This window comes from Salmo salar, chromosome 06 (genome assembly GCF_965601325.2).
Source record: "Salmo salar chromosome 06, fSalSal1, whole genome shotgun sequence".
Taxonomy (NCBI): domain Eukaryota; kingdom Metazoa; phylum Chordata; class Actinopteri; order Salmoniformes; family Salmonidae; genus Salmo; species Salmo salar.
Genome location: NC_138296.1, coordinates 40,698,122 through 40,718,923, shown reverse-complemented (window position 1 = coordinate 40,718,923; position 20,802 = coordinate 40,698,122). Strand labels below are relative to the sequence as shown.

At 45.3% G+C, this 20,802-nt stretch overlaps 2 protein-coding genes across 7 annotated transcripts in view; one reads left to right on the top strand and one right to left on the bottom strand.

The window, feature by feature from the left end:
* Nucleotides 1-20,802, bottom strand: part of LOC106607387 (dedicator of cytokinesis protein 7) — a 42,139-nt gene that overhangs the window by 7,521 nt on the left and 13,816 nt on the right. The window contains exons 9-36 of one of the 6 annotated variants that reach the window (XM_014204307.3): nucleotides 18,838-18,924; nucleotides 18,381-18,537; nucleotides 16,389-16,519; nucleotides 15,253-15,346; nucleotides 14,910-15,072; nucleotides 10,769-10,886; nucleotides 9,689-9,759; nucleotides 9,461-9,599; nucleotides 9,145-9,246; nucleotides 8,952-9,038; nucleotides 8,556-8,787; nucleotides 8,154-8,318; nucleotides 7,530-7,705; nucleotides 6,390-6,491; nucleotides 5,707-5,793; nucleotides 4,972-5,067; nucleotides 4,577-4,717; nucleotides 4,240-4,353; nucleotides 3,758-3,928; nucleotides 3,454-3,593; nucleotides 3,206-3,375; nucleotides 2,579-2,727; nucleotides 2,006-2,188; nucleotides 1,736-1,862; nucleotides 1,553-1,634; nucleotides 1,156-1,387; nucleotides 811-963; nucleotides 176-435 (exon numbers count right to left, since the gene is read on the bottom strand). In XM_014204307.3, coding sequence (XP_014059782.3) covers nucleotides 176-435; nucleotides 811-963; nucleotides 1,156-1,387; nucleotides 1,553-1,634; nucleotides 1,736-1,862; nucleotides 2,006-2,188; nucleotides 2,579-2,727; nucleotides 3,206-3,375; nucleotides 3,454-3,593; nucleotides 3,758-3,928; nucleotides 4,240-4,353; nucleotides 4,577-4,717; nucleotides 4,972-5,067; nucleotides 5,707-5,793; nucleotides 6,390-6,491; nucleotides 7,530-7,705; nucleotides 8,154-8,318; nucleotides 8,556-8,787; nucleotides 8,952-9,038; nucleotides 9,145-9,246; nucleotides 9,461-9,599; nucleotides 9,689-9,759; nucleotides 10,769-10,886; nucleotides 14,910-15,072; nucleotides 15,253-15,346; nucleotides 16,389-16,519; nucleotides 18,381-18,537; nucleotides 18,838-18,924 — 3,929 coding nt within the window. The remainder of the gene's footprint in view (nucleotides 1-175; nucleotides 436-810; nucleotides 964-1,155; nucleotides 1,388-1,552; nucleotides 1,635-1,735; nucleotides 1,863-2,005; nucleotides 2,189-2,578; nucleotides 2,728-3,205; nucleotides 3,376-3,453; nucleotides 3,594-3,757; nucleotides 3,929-4,239; nucleotides 4,354-4,576; nucleotides 4,718-4,971; nucleotides 5,068-5,706; nucleotides 5,794-6,389; nucleotides 6,492-7,529; nucleotides 7,706-8,153; nucleotides 8,319-8,555; nucleotides 8,788-8,951; nucleotides 9,039-9,144; nucleotides 9,247-9,460; nucleotides 9,600-9,688; nucleotides 9,760-10,768; nucleotides 10,887-14,909; nucleotides 15,073-15,252; nucleotides 15,347-16,388; nucleotides 16,520-18,380; nucleotides 18,538-18,837; nucleotides 18,925-20,802) is intronic. The other 5 variants (XM_014204308.3, XM_045720503.2, XM_045720504.2 and 2 more) reach the window with 5 other exon arrangements.
* LOC145879838 (uncharacterized) lies at nucleotides 12,379-14,378 on the top strand. Its single transcript, XM_082976580.1, has 4 exons — nucleotides 12,379-12,904; nucleotides 13,559-13,708; nucleotides 13,819-13,929; nucleotides 14,039-14,378. The coding sequence occupies exons 1-4, from the start codon at nucleotides 12,599-12,601 to the stop codon at nucleotides 14,054-14,056; spliced, it is 585 nt and encodes a 194-aa protein (XP_082832706.1). The 5' UTR covers nucleotides 12,379-12,598; the 3' UTR covers nucleotides 14,057-14,378.

Below are 20,802 nucleotides of genomic sequence, written 5' to 3'. Positions count from 1 at the left end.
CTCTCTGATTCAGAGGGGTTGGGTTAAATGCAGAAGACACATTTCAGTTGACTTGGTATCCCTCTTCCCTTATGGATTTCTCTTTACTCAGTTTGTGGATGTGAATGTGTGTGGATATGAATGTGTTTGAGAGAAAGCGCTTGTGCCGATGAGACAGCTGTTGTATGTGTAATACCTGTACATGAGATCAATGAGCATCTCAGGGTCCTGCTGGTGCTCCTTCATCTTGACTGTGTCAGTCAGAATCATGTGCAGATTGAAGACCAGATCCTGGACCTGTTCTGGGAACGGGGAGTCCCGAAGCTCCAGGTCCTCCTCTGCGTAGGTCAGGATGGTTTTTAGGGAACGTCGGAGGTGCTCCTCGTTGAAGTTCTGAGATGTCCCCACCAGGGAGGACAGGGACATGGTGACCTGCATCTTCACCCGAGCAAAGTTCTACACCAGAGAGAGGATGAGTCAATACTCAAGACTGCAGAAGGGATGTGACCAATACAGAATTCCACAACATGTCAGTTGATGGTGTTGAGACTGAACTGGAGTCATCTTTATATCTATTCTTATTGTTGTTGCATTGTTGACAGGTGAACCTGCAAGTAAGCATTTCATTATAATATATACACCACATCTATCCTGTGCATTGGACAAATATACTGGATTTGATTTGTATTATTGTGGGAAGATCTTAGCCTGGAAATCCAAACTGAATTCATGCTTCCTCTCACTATTGTTTCACTTCATAACGGTTAAACGGAGTGTGAATGCAGTTTGTCTTTCCAGGCGATGACAAGCTTCTGTATGAGTGAGACTCACGTTGCCGATCTCAAAGTTCTGCCTCATCAGCAGGTAGAGGGAGGCGGAGGCTTGACTCCGGACAGACCCCACACTGCTGCTGCAGTGGCGGAGCAGACGTAGACACAGGTCAGCACACAGCTCTGTGTCCTCCTCAAACAGCATCTCTGGGAACTACACACACAACACGTAATCCACACACACAAAGACATGTAACTTTGTGTGTAACTAACATACGGGCGCACACACACACACACACACACACACACACACACACACACACACACACACACACACACACACACACACACACACACACACACACACACACACACACACACACACACACACACCACACACACACACCTTGAAGACCAGTCCCCTCTGTGTAGTGAAGCAGTGCTGCAGGAAGAGGGCACTCTGACTCCCTGCCATGCTGTGGAGGAGGACTCTCAACACCCCGCCCAAAACACTCTCCTTCAGCTCCGACGCCAGCACCGTCTTCACTATGATCTCCAGCGTGTCCAGGACGACCAGAGAGGCTTCAGTGGCCAGGTTTCCATCCACCACGGACTCCTGCTCCGTCTCCGCTTTAGTTCTGCAACGAAACAGGGTTTACAGTCCCTCAGACACACACACAACTCCGTACAAACTTCACTATACAACGTGCCTACACAAATACTGAACACAGACCGTTGATGATAAGCTCTATCAAGTCGTTGGTCTACCTCGGCATTAATCTGTGCACATGGCGAGGACCTACTTGTCGACTCGGTCTGTGTTCTGTCTCCAGTGAGTGACGTTCTTCCTCCACCTGACGTTCTCGTTGCCATACGGACTCCGCTCTGAAAAACAAATACAAAAAATACGGACACTTGTAACAACCACAAAGGAACATTGCATGTAGAAAAATCTCAAACTACGATGGCCCATCCGTTGCTGGTACCTCTGCAGCGACGGACCATCTCCTGTCGGGCTCCGATGGTTCCCAGTATGGCCTCCTCCAGACGAGCCTTCATGTCCTGAGATTTCTTAAACGTCAGGCTGTTGATACGCTCCAGAGCCTTCTTCCCCTGGGACAACCAATCAGAGATGGAGCAGTCAGAACAGCTATAAATAGGAGGTATTCAGGTCGGAGAGTCCAACAGGGGTAACAGGTGAAGGACGAGAGGTACAGCGGTCTGATCAGTGAGGGGGGGACAGGAGTGGTGCCTACCTTGTACTCGAAGCAGGACACCGAGAGGTGCAGCAGGTCTAGCAGCCTGTTGATCTGCATCACAGAGAGGTCTGACACCCAGCTCTCCAGCAGAGCAGCGTCTGCGTTCTTCAGAACCCACAGGAAAGACACCAGCAGAGTCCTACTGCACTCTGCCGACAGAGAGCTGCACTGACGACCAGCCTGGGAGAGAGATGAACGCCTACATTAGGGCTAGGAGTTTCTCCTGAAGTCACTTTGAAACTATGTCACTTTCCAAACTATGTGGATGAGAAAGAGAGTCAGAGGAGCTCATGAGCAGTGAGCCATCTACAGGTAGTGAGGGGTCATTCAGTATGGAGGCTGTCATTAGAAGGCATGCTGTACCCACTCTGGTGTTGTGGATTTGCCCCATGCTGGTACTGTACCTTAGTGTGGAAGTGGAATACAAAGGATCTTAATAACAGAGGGAGGGGGATAATAAGTTCAATCGTTCCCAGGGTTACTGGAGTTACTAAAAATGCCTGAGATATGAAAGCCTGAGGCAGTAAGCTCCACACAGCAGAGGGGGGCTGATGGTGTCTCATTACTCACCACCGTGGGCATGGTGAAGTTGGGGGCTTTGGCATGCGGCAGCGGGGAGCCAGCGATTGCCATGGCGACAGACTGACTGATGGTTCCGTTGTCTGGGTCCCCGTCGTCTTGCATAGCAGGGGCGTGGCGGCCCCGGGCGGCAGAAGTGTCTGACAAACACAGGAACAAAACATACTGCTGATTCTATCAACCTAAGCCAGAATAACTGACTAGCATGCAATCTCCCACCTCCAATCAGGGTTTAAACACAACGCCACATGGTCAGAGAAGAGGAAGATGACACTGGTTAACCTACAGCAGATGTAGGCAACAAGATCAGGACGCGGGACGATTTCAGTCGGAGCGGACGGTTAGGGGGCCATAACATAATTATAATAATTTGTACACTGCAAATTGACCACAACTAAGCCCAAAAACAGATTGTATTTGAGAATAACAATAATTTCATACCTTGATTACATTGAGAAATATATCTTTTCTATTTGTGGGAATAATTGGGAACAGACTTCCTAAATTAATTCCTGGTGATTTGACAGTCTTTTTTTACAACCCCAAAAAACTTGCTGTCCGTTTTTGGCACGCGGTCAGCCTGTTGCCGACCCCTGACCTACAGAGTGTCCTTCTCACCTGTGAAGTCATGGAGCTGGGGCAGGGTGTCCATGACGATGGGGATGAGGGGCAGGTAGAGCTGGGCGATGTGGGTTCGCACCTGGGGGTCCGTGTAGCGAGGGTCCGCATCATGACTGCACATCAGAGAGTGGACTGCACTGATGGCCTTCTTATGCAGGAAAAACACCCTGGGGGAGACTGAATGAGTCAGTACGTGCCGTGTATGTCTAGATGTGTGTGTGTGTGTGTGTGTGAAGCCTCCTCACCCCTCCCCATCAGGCTCCAGGATGAGGGATAGTTCAGTCAGTAGCAGGCCAGACAGGAAGTGTTGCTGTCTGAAGGGAACAGAGAGCTCAAACATACTGGCCACACCCTGGTCCTGGTGCATACTGGAGAACGCTGAGCCCTGAGAGACGGAGGGAGACGGATGGGTGGATGGTGAGAGGAGGGAGAGGAAGGACTTTCTAGCAAGAGTATTACTACAGATGTCCGCGGATGACAAAGTTGGCCGTTGGTCAAGATCACTGTGTTGCCTAGTAATGAATGGAGCCTCCAGTCCAGTGGAGTTACCTGGGAGGTGGTGGAGGAGGTGGAGGGGGAGGGCGAGGCGGGAGGGCTGAGGGTGGAGCAGGGTAGGTTGAGGGTGACGTAGTGCTCATGGCTGCACACGATGCGGGTGAAGTCCATTCTCAGAGCAGTCAGAGAGCTGGGGTTCTGGGCTGTGTGGAACTTGTTGGCAATCTGACACACACACAGAGAGAGACATATGGTTCAGGAATGTGTAAGACAACGTATTCAGGGACTGGTTGCAGTAAAAGCAAATGATGTCGTGTGTTTGTCATTTGTGATGACTGCGTCGATGACTGACAGTGGGTGTAAATACTGGCTTGTATTGTGGCAGAATAGTGACACTGTCTGTATGCATGTTCGTACGTGCCTGTCTGTAGTACAACCAGACACTCACTGTCTGAGAGTGGGTGTCTGTGTTTATCGTCGGAGCAAATGACAGGACCTGTGTGTGTATGTGTGTGTGTGTGTGTGTGTGTGTGTACCTGTTTGTAGTAGGAGCGGATGAGGTTGAAGACAAAGCCACGGTCCATGAGAGACAGCAGGTCATTCAGGAAGAAGGCCAGACTGCTGTTCAACCTCTCCACAAGCTCCACATCCTGAGAGAGAGACAGGGAGGGAGAGAGCGAGAACAAGATGGAGCGAGAGAGAGAGAGGGAGGGAGAGGGATAGAGAGAGGAGGGAGAGAAAGTCCGTGATTAGAGAATATGGGAAGGGTTAAGAGGACATAGAAGGTATACTTTGTATTCTCTAAAAAAGGGAAACGTGACTCCCATGTCCTGCAATTCCGTTCTAATGGCCCTTGGGTTGTGGCCACTGTACCTTGTGGTATCGCCCTGCTACATCAGCACTGATAGCACCCACTAGAGCAGCGATGTCATCCACAAAGCGGTCTGGGAAGCGCTGGCGTCTGGGAAGGTCTATCCGGGAGGACAGGAACAGGTGGTGGGACATGCTCTTCGTCTGGGAGAGGAGGAGAGGGAAGGGAGGAAAAGAGGGATCATGGATTGTATCTAATTCTTCAAATGAACACTATCATAACATCATATTCCTTCACGCTTTTCTCTACATGACAAATTTGACCAACCGTTTCTTGATTTACGGAAATCCATAAACGGCCTGTGTGATGAGGACGAGTGAGTAAGATCAAGATCTCATGAAAGATGCCATACAGACGCAACCGTCATCATCATCATCCTCATCATTCAGACACGTACCATGAGTTGGAAGAAGAACCAGGCCTGTTGCAGTGCTGCCTCCCTCACTGTGCTGGTGCTCACCACCCACTGCAGAGCCAGCTCCTCATGGAGCAGCTACACCAGGAAGTAAACAGGCACAGGGTCAGAGAGAAACACTCTGAGTGCAGTACACCACCGTTAGCAACACAGAGGCTAAGGCAGGAAAAGCTAACTGAAATACCCAGGTAAAAATGTGAACGTGTGAAAATACTGAGCTAACACTAGTACCATACAATCTCTCATAAAAAGGTCGGGCTGTCTGTCTGCTAACAAACACACCGTGAGAAAAGATACTACTGCGCTAACAACAGGATTATTGTAGAACACTAACGTGATGAATCCTGTCGGTAGCATTAGAGGAACGCAAGACTCTAGACAGGTCTTATAATGTAGGCTTATTCTGGGAGATCGCAGATAACAAACTTTACCCATACCTGGCTTTGATGACTGTGTCAACATTCAAAAGCTGATGCATTAAATAATGACTTATCTCTCTCACACACACACACACACACACACACACACACACACACACACACACACACACACACACACACACACACACACACACACACACACTTACAGTATGAAGTGATAAGCACCTGTGTGTGTGTGTGTGTGTGTGTGTGTGTTACACATGCTGACAAACACAGAATGGAAGAGGATGGACAAGGGTGTTAATATAGTGTTTTAGACAGTGTATGACAACGGTACCTTCTTGGCAATCTGTCTTGTTGGAGCTGAACAGAAGGTGGCGCTGTCCACAAAGGCAGACATGCGATTGCAGCCACGATCACTTGCCTGACAGAGTAGTGGAGCGATGGAAACACAGTGATGAAGACAAAGAGCGGGAGTGAGCAAGGTGGAAAAAGATTAAGGAAAAAATCTAAGAAACGTGATGGATGGCTGGAGGACTTCCTGGACTCAGTTGACTAGCTTAGATAGAACTGACGTTAGTGCCAGGTGACGTTTAGATTTCCCACGCGGTTGATAGGATGAAATGTGATCCTAGTGAAAAGCAGAATTGTGAATAACGAGGCTGAGTCGAGCTAAGCCAAGGAGGGGAAAAGGAACAGACCAATGACAAGACAGATAGACAGACAGCTGACAAAACGGAGCGTAGACAAACACACAGCCACATAGGAGTGGAGGAGGGCAGGGCAGCGAGGAGGGTGTTGTTGGGTACGGGGTGAACATGGGGTTTGTTCCGGAGGCCAAAACGTTACAGAATGTTCAGATAGAAATGTATCGTGTAGAATAGGGAACCATGTCCGCTCTAGTCATTATATTTCTCTCTGCAACGTTCTGAACAATTCTCGTTACTGAATGAACCGGCACCCATGGTGGAGGGGTAGGTAGGTAGGTAGTTGAAGGTAGGGAAGGAGGGTTGTTGGCACCTGCTTGAGTTCACAGGTGAAGTTGGTATCCCGGCGTAGCACAGCTCTGGAGCCCCCGGGGGCATAAGCAGAGTTTACCCAGGAGTGGGAGCGGTCTATCCCCTGAACACCATACCACATCAGCCACCACACCGACACACAGGCAGCCACAGGCCATGGGGGGAGAGAGGGAGCGAAGGAAGGTTAGGGAGGGTGGGAGGGGTGGAGACAAGGGTCAAATTAGAGAGGGAGGAGAAGGAAGGAAGAGCGGGAGAGAGAGAGGGGAGGGGGGAGGAGGGGAATAGAACACAGAGGGACAGACAGACAGGCACACCACAAGATTGCATAATTGACAACAGCGGTGGAATCAACCAACCATTGGCACAGACAGACAGGAATCACAGACATGCACATCAAGATACGACACTGGAGCGTCACTACAGGAGGACGAGGGGAGTCTGATTGTATGTTTATTCACAGGAAACACGTCGGACAGACATTCAGCGTACATTTAAACAGCCAGAATGCCATTTAACCCCAATTTGAGTAAGTGTCTATGTTTAGACTGGAAGAGGCAGCAACACTATCATAAGCACACAGATAACATATTCAGGAGTTCGTCACATAGTGCCTTTCCTTCCCCAACTAGAGGAGAAACAGAACAGGTTGTATTTACAGTGCCTAGACAGGACAGAACAGGTTGTATTTACAGTGCCTAGACAGGACCGGTTGTATTTACAGTGCCTAGACAGGACCGGTTGTATTTACAGTACCTAGACAGGACAGAACAGGTTGTATTTACAGTGCCTAGACAGGACAGGTTGTATTTACAGTGCCTAGACAGAACAGGTTGTATTTACAGTGCCTAGACAGGACAGGTTGTATTTACAGTGCCTAGACAGGACAGGTTGTATTTACAGTGCCTAGACAGAACAGATTGTATTTACAGTGCCTAGACAGGACAGGACAGGTTGTATTTACAGTACCTAGACAGGACAGGTTGTATTTACAGTACCTAGACAGGACAGAGGACAGAACAGGTTGTATTTACAGTGCCTAGACAGGAAAGAGGCAATGTCTAAGATAGCTGTATTACCGGAGAGGAACCAATGAGAGATCTCAATTCAATACCATTTGATTTGTATTGGAGGTAGAACTGACCTTGCTGGCGATGATCCTCTGCACTTCCTCATCAGGTGATGTGGGGGTGCTGGCCAGGTCAGGGTTGGAGTTACTGATGCTCTTGGAGCAGGCCAGGTGCAGGGTGCTGGGGCGGGCCGTTGCCCTGGACAACGTGGCATACTGGATGGGCAGCTCGTAGGCCGGGGTGGCCCCTCCTGGGTCAGGGAGAAGAGGAGGGCACTGATACCAAAAGACACACTTATGCTCATTGTAGTAGTTGAGTGAGAATTCTCTTTTTTGGGGGGCTTCCGGGTTGGATGTCAGCGTGCACTGTGCCCGGCCCACCACAGGAGCCGCTAGTGCGCGATGAGACAAAGACATCCCTGCCGGCCAAACCCTCCCTAACCCAGACGACGCTGGGCCAATTGTGCGTCGCCCCACGGACCTCCCGGTCGCGGCCGGCTGCGACAGAGACTGGGCTCGAACCCAGTCGCACTCGGGAGGCCCGAGTGAGAATTCTCCACAAGGTTAAATGAATCACACCCAAGCACATCAGAGACATGGCTAGATTAAAATACTCTTCCTTGAAAGCATTGGGACTACATCATTACAGCTGGTGTGGAGATATAGTGAATCTTCAGTGTCTGCTGTTCCATTCCTCACCAGTAGGGGGCATGGCACGCTCGGCAGTGGGCAGGTGGAAGCAGTAGTGGATGTAGGAGGCCAGCAGGTTGTTCCTGCCATGCTGGTCCTGGTTCCCCTCCAGGTTCTTATGGATCTGGTTGACCAGCAGGGACATGGCCTCGAACGCTGCACGACCCAGGTTCACTGAGAGATGGGAATGGGGAAAAAGAGGCAGAGATCACACATGGGTTTGCACTTTTGGGACTGTTCCATTTATTCCATTGTACATGGCAAGCTCAATCGAGCGTAGACGTAAATTATTTGAAAAATGTATCCTAGATCTGGGAGAAATATTTGACCAGGAGTGTTTCTGCGGGAGAGATGAGGATCTTGAAAGGGCCATGAGGGATGAGTCAATCTAAAGTCGGCCAGGCCACTCACCAATCTGTCCTGCAATGACGGGCGGGTGGACGATGAGCAGGATGAGTTTGGAGAGCAGCTGGTGGAGGAAGCGGACGCAAGTGTCGAGTAGCGCCCCCCGCAGGCCGGTCATGCTAGCCTTCAGCTCACCCTCCACGTTGGCCTCAGTGATGATACAGTCCTTCAGACGGAACGGGAACGAGTACTCCTTCAGGACGTAACACAGGGTGAAGAACTTATCCAGGTGGGGGTCCTAAGAGACAAAGTCACATTGGGGGGGTAAATTCAGTTAATTTACAACTCGGATAATTTAGAGTATTAGAGAAAGTAAAGAGAGAAGTGAGAAGAGAGAGAGAGAGAGAGAGGAGAGAAGTGAGAGAGAGAGAGAGAGCGAGAGAGAGAGAGAAAGAGAGTTACCTGAGTGTGAACTGAGGAGGCAGCAGTCACTTCCACATTGAACACCTGCTTGTGATTATCCACCCACTTCATGCCTGGAAGCTGCACCTGCAATACACACACATTACCTACATCAAAACCCAGCCACACACAGACTACACATACAAACTCACGAGTTCATGAGAACTAAGCATGCATGTGCTCGCACACTTACGTCAGGGGTGAGGACGGAGTAGCTGGGTGGGGGTTTCTCCACAGAGACCGGCAGACTGAAGGAACCGGTCCGTAGACGGCCATGTTGCATCAGAGGAATCCACTGTGGACACGGACAATTTAATGCACATTATTACATCACACATAAATCAAGGCACAGCCAATCACTGATGACACGTTTAGTGTTTCAAAGGCCTAAATATTAGTAGCTTGTAACGGAGGTATGTAATGGGTAGGGAAGCACCCTAACTTGGGACCATAGTTTTCCCTGGTCAGGTAAGTGGAAAAACCTCCGGGTCCTAGTGAAGCGTACTCACGGTGTATCCCACGGGCGTTTCCAGGGGCGTGTTCTGTTTGGGCTGACAGCTGATGTGGTAGAAGGTGAACAGGAGGTGGTGGTTGTCTGTCAGGTTGGCTGGAATCTTCATCTTCACCTCCTCATAGAACTCTGGAGACCTGAGGACAGAGAGAGAGATGGGTGAGAGAGGAAATGAGAGGATGAGAGCAGTGTAATAGGAAAGGTCTGGAAGGGAACAGGCTCTTACTTGTCATGGTAGATGACGGGTGAATAAGCCTCAGTAAAGAACTCAGCACAGCTGGATTTCCCAAAGATCACCTATTATGATGAGAGGAGACAGTTTTTATTGGATCTATGCCCTTGCACCACCTTTTGCCCTCAGAGCATTCTTGATACACAAGGGAAACTGTTGAGCGGGAAAAACCCAACAGCGTTGCAGTTCTTGACACACTCAAACCGGTGCCTGGCACCTGCTACTATACTCCGTTCAAAGGCACTTAAATGTTTTGTCTTGCCCATTCACCCTCTGAATGGTACACACACACAATCCATGTCTCAACTGTCTCAAAGCCTAAAACTCCTCATTTAACCTGTCTTCTCCCCTTCATCTACACTGTGGATTTCACAATTGACATCAATAAGGGATCAAAGCTTTCACCTGGTCAGTCTGTCATGGCCTAATGTTTTGTAACTCTGTATGTCCATAAAGGAATTTACCAGAATCCTTCTCAGAACTGCTAACTATGTAAATAACACGTCATACTAAATGAAATGTAACCTACGGTTCTTCAGCATTACAGTTGGAAGTCTTCCAAATTAGGTCATTTAAAATTAGCTGGTTTCTAAACATCATTAATTGGATTTGACAGTTTTTCACATCTTATGGACTGGGAATATGTCCAATAGTTGTTTAGAAGTCTCCACAGGGCTCCTTCAATGGATTAGGACATTGTTGCCAGGGTCCCAGATTAGATTAGGATGTGTCCTAAAGGCTCCAATCGGATTAAGAATCCACTGCACTGAACAACACCACAGCTTTCAGACAGGAAGTTAATTCTACAGTAAAACCCTCCTTCAGTTTGTTTTAACCATCAAAAAGGTTGTCCGTTTCCAAAAACCAGGAACTAGGGTTGCCTATCCCCAACTCAGTTAAACACACTGGACATTCTTGTAGAGTGACCTACTCTTGTGGGGCACATCCTATTTCACAGCATCAGGCTTTTTCTTTGTGAGGGGGACGCCATTGTTCTGAGAGCACTGCGTTACAAATCTGTAGAGGTTTCCTGTTTTGTGATTGGCCTGCGTCACCAGTCCACCAATCACTCACCGGCATGGCCAGACTGGGATCCTCTCCTGCCATGAACTGCACCTTGACAGCAATGTTCCTGACTGAGCCCTGTCGACTGCTGAAGTTCAGGCTCTGGGGGTAAATATAGAGCAGGTTCCTGGAAGCAGAGAGGAGGAGGACAAGATGAGGGAGAAGAAAGAAATGGCAGTGGATTTGAATTACCTAATACAACCCATTACACTCTAGTTTCAGCTCAGCTAGCCTACACGCTGCGGGTGCCTGCCAACATATCCTACTAACGCACGCACGCACCACAGGGAACATGGTCAAATCAATTCTATCTGGCACGTGACTACTTACCACATTTCTGGCACAAAAACTGAATATCTAGCCTAAATTAGACAGTAGTAATTAGGTCATTGCTGCAGATGTATAAGAAATCAAAAAATAAATCTTAACAATTAGGCCTATAAAGTGAGAAGGATTGGGAGAGAGAAACCATGTGTTTCGAGGAAGCATGTGTGACCTATCAGGGTGTGAGTGACCTTCAACTCCTGTCCAAGTCAAACACGTGAAAGAACTTCAGAGCATACCAGTACATTCCAATCCAAAATGTAATTTACTTAGCAAGAACATTGTTAATCTATCTAGTATCCACACACACACACTCACAAACAACACAGAGCAGTGTGACATATTGTCATGGTCTGATGGTCAGCCCAATTTAATACTGTGCCTGGTGGCATAAAACATCATAAAACAAGTGTTTCTCTAAAGGATTTACCTTAAGGAATAATGTTCCCTTACCTAAGATAATTGTTGAATGGCGCTGCATAGAGCCCCTCAAACGTTTCCCATAGGTAAGGGCATACTTAACGGTACTTAATGGGTTTTACGATAATTTTTCTGCCATACATGCCTTCAAACTATGTGGTTACCATGGAGACGACCTGATTTACTGACTGAAGGTCTTGTCAAATAGCATTTATTTTGGGAGATAGCAAAATAAAACTTATACATTCAAGACAGGAGAAACAAATTGATTCAGAAGATAATGAAACACGTTTCTTTTAGTTACTTTTTTCTCAACTTGTTTCTATTACTTTCTAAAACGTCAAGCTAACTTACAGAGTAGGTAGCTAACTAGCCAGCTGGCTTTGTAGCCATTGATTGTGCACCTTCCATTGTTTAGCTAAGTAGCTAGCTAGCTGGTTGATGTTTTCCTTCTGCAACCAGGGCAGAGGAAAACATTCACCTTCACAAATTCTGTTTACATTGATATCCATACTGAATGAAGCACTTAAGGGACCTCATGGGCACCACTAACTTTTTCACTTAATTTAAGAGAGAAATTCACCTTAAAATGTTTTGTGAATCTGACTTAAAGTTAAACTTGAGATGTTTTATGCAACCAGGCCCTGGTCCATATCTACCAGGACAAACAGAGGCTCAGATGATGTTAATGTAGGTCATGTGTATTTGCCACCTGGAGGCCTGACAGAGTTACTCCAGAGGTTGGGATGAATGCCAAGGTCAGCCTGACTAAGGCCACAGAGCTGATCTCTGATTGGACCACGACTGAGCTAATGTTTCACAGTCATTTTGAACACCCGATATAAAAGAGTCGTGTCATTACTGATATCCGAGGTGAGACGAAAAAGATACTACAGACCTGAGGCACTTAGACATACAGCTGAGACAAGGTACCTTTTTAACGACAACTGAGGAGTAACACCACCCTTAACAAAGCTTTAAGACAAACAGGCATAGGAAGGGGCACAGCGCGATTCGCACAAGATTTCGAGTCGATAGTCCCTCTGAAGAGACAAAGAAATAATCTCTCTATATAGCCTCTGTCCTCAGGTCAGGATGAGGGCCACACTACTCTGCCTGCTGTGTATGGCCATGTGTTTAGCAGGGATCCCAGCCAGCCCAGTCCGGAAGGCCCAGAAGAACAACCAGGCTGCCCCCATTGATGACATGAACGTGCTGATGTACGGCGTGCTGCAGTTCAGCGAGACCCTCCACCACGTCTACGAGAGCACCGATGCCAAGTTCGCTCGGATCGAGAGGTCGCTGAGGAGACACGAGGAAAGGCTGGAGAGGCTGGGCCAGGACGCAGGCCAGGCCGCAGAGAAGGAAAGACAGATGAGAAAGGTGCTAGGACAGATACAGGTGAGGAAACATTACTCGTCCTGCTCTGACGAAGGTATACTGTGAACGGATACTTGCCAATTAAATTACTGAAATGTGCATAGATCTAAGTGTGCAGAGGCTTTTTATTCAGTAGAACTTCAATCTTGCACCTTAGCTACTCTGTCAGGTGTAGATTAGATGTATCTATTTACTGGAGAAAACACACCCAGTCAAACACATCAAACTAACTCTGACAGTGTCATCAATTGGTAGAGGGTTAAGCTTCTAAAATGATGATCCATTTGTGGATTTCACTCCAGAGCGACAGGGCAGACAGAGACAACCCTGCTTTACCAACAATCTGAAATCCCAGTCAGTCAGATAAGCTCTATTCCTCTGGGCTCCAACAGGGAGAGAGAACAGCTGAACAGACATTGGAGAGCAGACATTGGCTATTTGGCTGAATGGGCCAATAACTGCCAAGAACCTGAGCACTCAATTATCTGGCTAGCTATTCAACATAAACACAGAGCCATGTACATGTTCGTTTTGTTTACTCAATATAGATCCTAATGTTCTGAGAACAGAGAATGGCATTGGCCAGCCAGTGTATGTTGAGGCCAAGGCAGTTTGAGCAGCTGGTCTGAGATCAGTGGGAGGGAGAGGATTTAAAGACAGATGCTCTTTTCCAAGGGCCAGATGGCTGGGCTGCAGTCAGAGGCTGAGGAGGCCGAGGGCAAGGTGGCCCGGATGGAGCAGGAAGAGGGAGAGCTTAGGACCAAGGTGATCAACCTGGAGACATTCCTTCAGAACTACCCCCCCAACAGCATACAGGAATTAAAGGTAAGGTACACTTCTCAATCACACACAGATTATGCCAAACAATCCAATGCCAACACACTCAATCTTGTTCTGTTCCATTCATAAATTCATATGTGCGTGTGTGTTTTCAGGATAGGGCGTTAAAACACTCCAGTGTTCTGGAGGGCCTGCTAACATGGACACAGTTCCAAAAACAGAGCATTGAGAGTCAGGGCCAACAGTTGACTAAGCTACAGAAACTGGTGGGTATAATAGCTGAACATAGTTTGAAAAATGCTAAATAGAATCTGCCCATGATTGATGTAGTGATGGATGCTGTGTTTGACAAAGTTTGCTTTGTCTTGATTTCAGAGTGAAGCCAGGAGATAGCCAGTCCTTTGTCACATCACCTGATGGCTCCACTGAATCTTAACACCAGCTACTGTAGCTAATACACTCCATGACTTTACCCTGGTGCATAAATACCCTGTCTACTCATTCAACCATAATTCACACAGAACAAACATTCCCACCCAATAAACTGAATTACAATAACATTATATATTTATACCACTGTATTATATTTCTGAATACATTTAATTGTTTAACACAAGCCCTTTTTTATTGTACATGTTCTTTATTTTAATTCTAATTCATTCTTACTGCTGTCATATTGTATATTTTGTGTGCAAATAAAAATCTGCAAATATCATTTCTGATCTGTGGTGTTTATGCAGCACATGACATGTAAAATCTATGCATGATCTATGACAGTGTATGAGAGTCTACTGACCTGTAGGTGGTGTGAGGTGTGTAGACTGACCTGTAGGTTGTGTGAGGGGTGTAGACTGACCTGTAGGTTGCATGAGGCGTGTAGACTGACCTGTAGGTGGTGTGAGGGGTGTAGACTGACCTGTAGGTTGCGTGAGGCGTGTAGACTGACCTGTAGGTGGTGTGAGGGGTGTAGACTGACCTGTAGGTGGTGTGAGGGGTGTAGACTGACCTGTAGGTGGTGTGAGGGGTGTAGACTGACCTGTAGGTGGTGTGAGGGGTGTAGACTGACCTGTAGGTGATATAAGCACTGTAGACTGACCTGTAGGTGGTGTGAGGGGTGTAGACTGACCTGTAGGTGATATAAGCAGTGTAGACTGACCTGTAGGTGATATAAGCAGTGTAGACTGACCTGTAGGTGGTGTGAGGGGTGTAGACTGACCTGTAGGTGGTGTGAGGGGTGTAGACTGACCTGTAGGTGGTGTGAGGGGTGTAGACGTAGCGGGCAGGGAACTCCAGCACCTCCTTGGTGGGGCGCACCCTCAGGTCAGGGTAGGGCTTGACATGGAGCAGCTCAGGAGACAGGCAGTAGTGAGGAGAGTCTGGGGCTGGAGAGATGTCTATCTTCAACTGGGCTAAGGACAGAAGGAGCAGGAAGAGAGAAAAACAAGGTTACACTTGTGAACATAAAATATATCCTCGATTCAGCCTATAGAATTTGTGCAGGTGATTATATATAAACGTGTGTGCTGCGCATGTAAGCCAGAAACTTGTAGAGGTCTTCATCACTCAGCCTGTCCCCCTCCTATAGGTACCTGTGACAGGTCTCAGTCTGCGTAGGACAGAGGATGGTCTGCGCATGTCTGCCAGAAACTTGTAGAGGTCTTCATCACTCAGCCTGTCCCCCTCCTACAGATACAGAGATCATAGTAAATCGGCACACAGACACATCTGAGACAGGTTACAGTGACAATAACAAGTATTCATATCCCATGGATATCTTCACATTTTATTGTTATAAAGTGGGATTAAAATAGAGAAAATACTCTGCAATACCAAAGTAGATGATAAAATCGTATAAAAATATAAATTATGAAAAATATATCTTGATTAAATCAGTATTCACCCTGAGTCAACACATGTCAGAAACACCTTTGGCAGTGATTACAGCTGTGCATCTTTTTGAGTAAGTCTAAGAGCTTTGCACATCTTGGTTGTGAAATATTTGCCCATTATTCTTTTCCAATTTCTTCAAGCTAATTGCTAGACAGCACTTTTTTCAAGTCTTGCCATACATTTTCTAGGAGATTTAAAGGGATAGTACAAGATTTTGGCAAGCAAGCCATTAAACTAACTGTTTTAAAATCACAATTGGCCTCATGGTGAAAACCCTGAGTGGTTTCCTTCCTCTCCAGCAACTCAGTTAGGAAGGATGCCTGCATCCTTGTAGTGACTGAGTGTTTTGATACACCATCCAAAGTGTAATTAACAACTGAATATCCCTCAAAGGGATATTCAGTGTGCTTTTTTTTTTTTTACCCATCTATATTTGCGATGGTATTGGAAATGCTCCCTGGTCATTATGGTTGAATCTGTGCTTGAAATTCACTACGTGACTAAGGGACCTTACAGATAATTGTATGTGTGGGGTACAGAGATGAGGTTGTCAATCAAAATCATGTTAACCCTTATAATTGCACACCGAGTGAGTCCATGCCACTTATTATATGATTTGTTAAGCACATTTTTACTCCTGAAATGATTTAGGCTTGCCATAACGAAGGGGGTGAATACTTAGATAACCAAGTCATTTTATTTATTTGTCAACATTTATAACATTTCGGTCCCAATTTGTAACGCAACAAAATGTTTTAAAATATCCTGGTGGGATGAATACTTATCATAGGCACTGTACACCTGGGTAGCACAAACACACAACATTCTGACTGACCTGTTTGAAGAAGTTGGTGACTGTGAGAGTGGCTGGACGGAAGGTGGCAAAGTTACACATGTCCTCTCCTACACTCATCCGCTCAAACCCTTTCTTCTTTCTCTCGTTCCATGTTCCATGGCCTTTCCGCTCTGACAAAAAGACAAGTCATCCGTTTAGAGATTAAATAACAATTATTACATACTTATTATGAAATGATGACACTTTTGTTATATCCACTATTCAACAAGAAAGGTGTCTGAGTGTGACTGATGTAAGGAATTCCAACATGTATTTCCATGTGTATATTAAGAGAAAATCTGTCAGTCCCTCCAAGATTCCGCGATCGCATAATTCGATGCAAAATCAACCAATCAGCGCATATTACGCGAGAGCTCGCAATTTTGACCAATTCCCGCACTTTTAGCGCATAAAAGGGTCCAATCAAAAGCAGTTTATTAATTTTACACCAATTACTGCATTGTTACCGTGGAAAACGGCCCAATCCAACCACACGTCAACAAAGTTTTTTCCTCCTGGCCTGTCAGCGTATTCACGTTCTAAGATGATGGGAGATTGTTGATGGCTGACAGGCAGTACAATGAACAGAAATCAATCTCATTTGCCAACAAAAATAACAGCTAACGACCGTGCGAAACAATTCCCAAATGTTTTTGGAAACTAGAGAAAGTCAACAATCAACAGTCACTTCGACTCAGTAAAGAATATGAGAATGTCAGAACAGTTCCCACAGCAGCGGCAGATCACCATGAATTTATTTATTTAGATTTATTTTGCCTTTGTTTAACCAGGTAGGCAAGTTGAGAACAAGTTTACAACTGCGACCTGGCCAAGATAAAGCAAAGCAGTTCGAGACACACAACAACACAGAGTTACACATGGAGTAAAACAAACATACAGTCAATAATGCAGTAGAAAAACAAGTCTATATACAAAAAGGCCATGGTGGCGAAATACATACAATATAGCAATTAAAAACACTGGAATTGTAGATTTGCAGTAGGTGAATGTGCAAAGTAGAAATATTGGGGTGCAAGGGAGCAAAATAAATAAATAAATACATACAGTAGGGGATGAGTTAATTGTTTGGGCTATTTATAGATGGGCCATGTACAGGTATAGTGATCTGTGAGCTGCTCTGACAGCTGGTGCTTAAAGCATGAAGTGAATGAAGTGGTAGCAGAGAAGACTGTGGCAAGCGCTGAAAGAATCAAGGTGAGTGGCGTTTTACTCCGCCAACCTTGGCTTTAGTAGGGTGGTCGGCACTCTGCTCTCCCCGGTCTGTCTATGGAGAGCGCTGCTCAAAGCACTGAGTGCAATTTGTCAGCATTGCCGTTTTAAACTCTCTGTAAAACTTAATACGGATTACAAAAGCACCATCTTTCTGGATTAAAAAAAAATTAGAATAATAATCAACCACAACTCTTATTTTTACGTGTTCTGTTCTTTACCTCCCTTACGACCATTTCAGGAAAAAAATCTCAAGAATTTTGAAGACAAGTTTATAGAAAGAAATATCGATCCTCAAATTGAAAGTGATTGATCAGCTTTGAATTTGTTTTTTTTTAAGAGAGAGGGAGAGGGAGAATGAGTAGGAATGGAAGGTGCATCTCGTATTGATAGCAAGCCCCAAGCCTGATGGAGAGGAGAGGTGTGTGTGAGTGGATTATGACAGAGCTGTTTGTTCAGGAAAATAAACAGAATTGAGCACTTTAGATGTTTATTTGTTTTTGTATTATGTATTCTGCTTAAAGTCATCCTAAAACTGAGCACATATGACTTATTGATTTATATGAAATTAACGTGAAAAGAAAACGCCTCAAAATGTATTGCAGAATTTCAGGAAGCTGCTGCAAAATCAAGCATTTTTGGCAGCAGAAATCACCAAAAAAAATTGTGAAATCCTGGAGGGACTGATCTGTGTATGTGTTTGACATCCTAACTGTGACTAAACCAGGGGGCGTTTTGGTAGAGGTCAGAGGTCATAACTACCAGAGTCAGAGTCGGGGTCAGAGCGCTCCAGCCCCCCCACACTGCTGACGATGTTGACCAGGTGGATGGCCGTCCAGGCGAAGGGCATCCTGTACCTCCCCAGCCTGCTACACGACGTCTCCGCCTGCAGACGCAGCTTCTCCAGCTTCTCCTTGTGCTAAACAGAGAGAGACAGACTGACTGGTGGGGACTGGAAACCTGGATGGGAGCTTGCTCTATCAAGGGCCTTGAGAAAAGGCCTTTGCTATGTGATACTGTAATATTTATATAATGTTTCAGAGTTTGTTGGACATTGAGCTTCAGAATAGGGAATTGCAAATATTGCAGTTGTCTGACTAGACAGAATTGAGAAATGCTGATGGCTACCCAGCTGGATAGAGTCCTATGTGCATGACCCCATGCACGCATGTACACATGCAAAGAAAAGACCAATAGAAGATAGATACTATGGACTTACTGTTACCTTTGATGAGTCCGACTCTTTCATGACCATGTAGGGTTCACAGGATTCCCCTATGTCTCCCTGCTGAAGGACTTTCTCCAGCTGAAACACACACACACACACACAAAGACACGTGTGTAACGGTGAACATTGCTGACCTGACAATTATTAGCAAATGGTGCACACATCGTGCATGCACACACATTTCTAAAGCAATATATGAAACGCAAATATTGGATGCATCTTCAGAATAACTAATGTCACATTCACTAGTTAAAGACAAATAGGTCGTTGCACTTCACTGTCACCTATGTGGCAAAGCTTACAGAACTTTATCTAAAGTAAATAAGTGATATAATGCAGCCATGATAAGGTATTGCAAAGCCACTTGGCATGAATCATTCTGGTGGCTGAAGGATATTCCACTGATTTGTCTGAGATGGTCTGCTCAAATACAGTTTACACAGCAAATTGGCCAGTGTTACCTTGTATTGATTTTTCTGTGTTACATAAGAACCCCAGTGTTGGTGTTAATACCCAGTGTTGGTGTTAAAACCCAGTGTCAATACCCAGTGTTGGTGTCAATACCCAGTGTTGGTGTCAATACCCAGTGTTCTATTGCAGGTCGATTTTTGGAATTGTTTGTTTCGATTGATTAATTAGTCTTATGCTACACGAATCTAATCTGTTAGTTGGACTTATTGCACCCGTTACTGAAATGATTGTTCCAGTTTAGATGGTTTAGGTAGTCTCACATCTTAGTCCTCCTGACCATGGCAGTCATTCTGAATGCAGGTTGTGGGTGAAAACATTTCTAAATGTTCGATATCTCCACTCTAGCTGGATTCCAATGGAAATTACACCACTTTGCAAGCCAGCATAATTTGACTTGCAAATAAAACTCAAAGAATAAAAAGGAAAGTTTTACATCTTCCAAAGTCTGAGGGTGGTTTTAACCTTCCAGACTTGGAATTGTATCAACTCACCACACAAGTCTTCTACTTGTGAAATATAGTTTAATGCACTAAAGAGGAACAATAGGTACATATTGAAGATGCGCATGCTCATCCCCTGAATCTTTCATGTGTCTATTTTCAAAGGACAAAGCAATACGTAGATTTTTGGGCAACCCGACCTAATTCACATAGATATGTCATTCTCATTGAAAGCAACTCTAAGAAGCGGTAGATCTGTTCTATGTGCGCTATTTCTATGCTGACTGTTCTTAAGTTTTGTTTTTGCGTCTTTTTACTCTCGGTTTTGTACAATAGCTTCAAACAGCTGAAAATACAATATTTTTGGTTATAGAAAATATATTTCACAGCGGTTTAGATGGTACAATGATTCTCTACACTATACTTCTTTGTTTTGCCACAAACTGAAATGATGCAAACTTAAAGAATTTTTGCAACCAGGAAACAACTTCATAGTTAAAAACACTATAACAATATAGAAGAAAATTCAATGTATTCTACAAGATCCAATATCACTCTTTAAAAACACAATCCTATGGAACAATCCTTGGATAGCTTTTCAGAATTCGCTGATAAATTGGTCCCACATAGAAAACTAAAGGCACAGAAACCATAAATGACTTGGTAATAGGAAATAAATGTATTTCCATTACAGAATTAAAAAGCAATTTTGGACTGACCAGTGTAGATATTTTCAAATACATGCAACTTAAAAGTTTATTATCACAAAGTTTCGATTTGAAATCATTTGGACATCAGAGCAATCTTGAGGGAATCATATTTGAGTCAGAAACTGATATTAATATGATAGGTAAGATATACAAAACCTTGCATAGAGCCTATCCCAAAAATAACTGATATTGGCACAAAATGGAGGGAATGTTGGAGCATAACTAACTAAATTACAGTTCATGAAAATGTACGCTTAATCCAGTATAAACTAACGTATAGAATTTACTATACAAGAGACAAAATTCACAAATTCTACAGTACAATGGCAGAGTCA

What these genes read in the sequence shown, in the direction of transcription:
- LOC145879838 (XM_082976580.1), top strand. Translation starts at nt 12,599, where the DNA reads ATGAGGGCCACACTACTCTGCCTGCTGTGTATGGCCATGTGTTTAGCA. An exon ending in AGGTGCTAGGACAGATACAG is followed by an intron (nt 12,905 to 13,558) that starts GTGAGGAAACAT and finishes CTCTTTTCCAAG; the next exon opens with GGCCAGATGGCTGGGCTGCA. An exon ending in ACAGCATACAGGAATTAAAG is followed by an intron (nt 13,709 to 13,818) that starts GTAAGGTACACT and finishes GTGTGTTTTCAG; the next exon opens with GATAGGGCGTTAAAACACTC.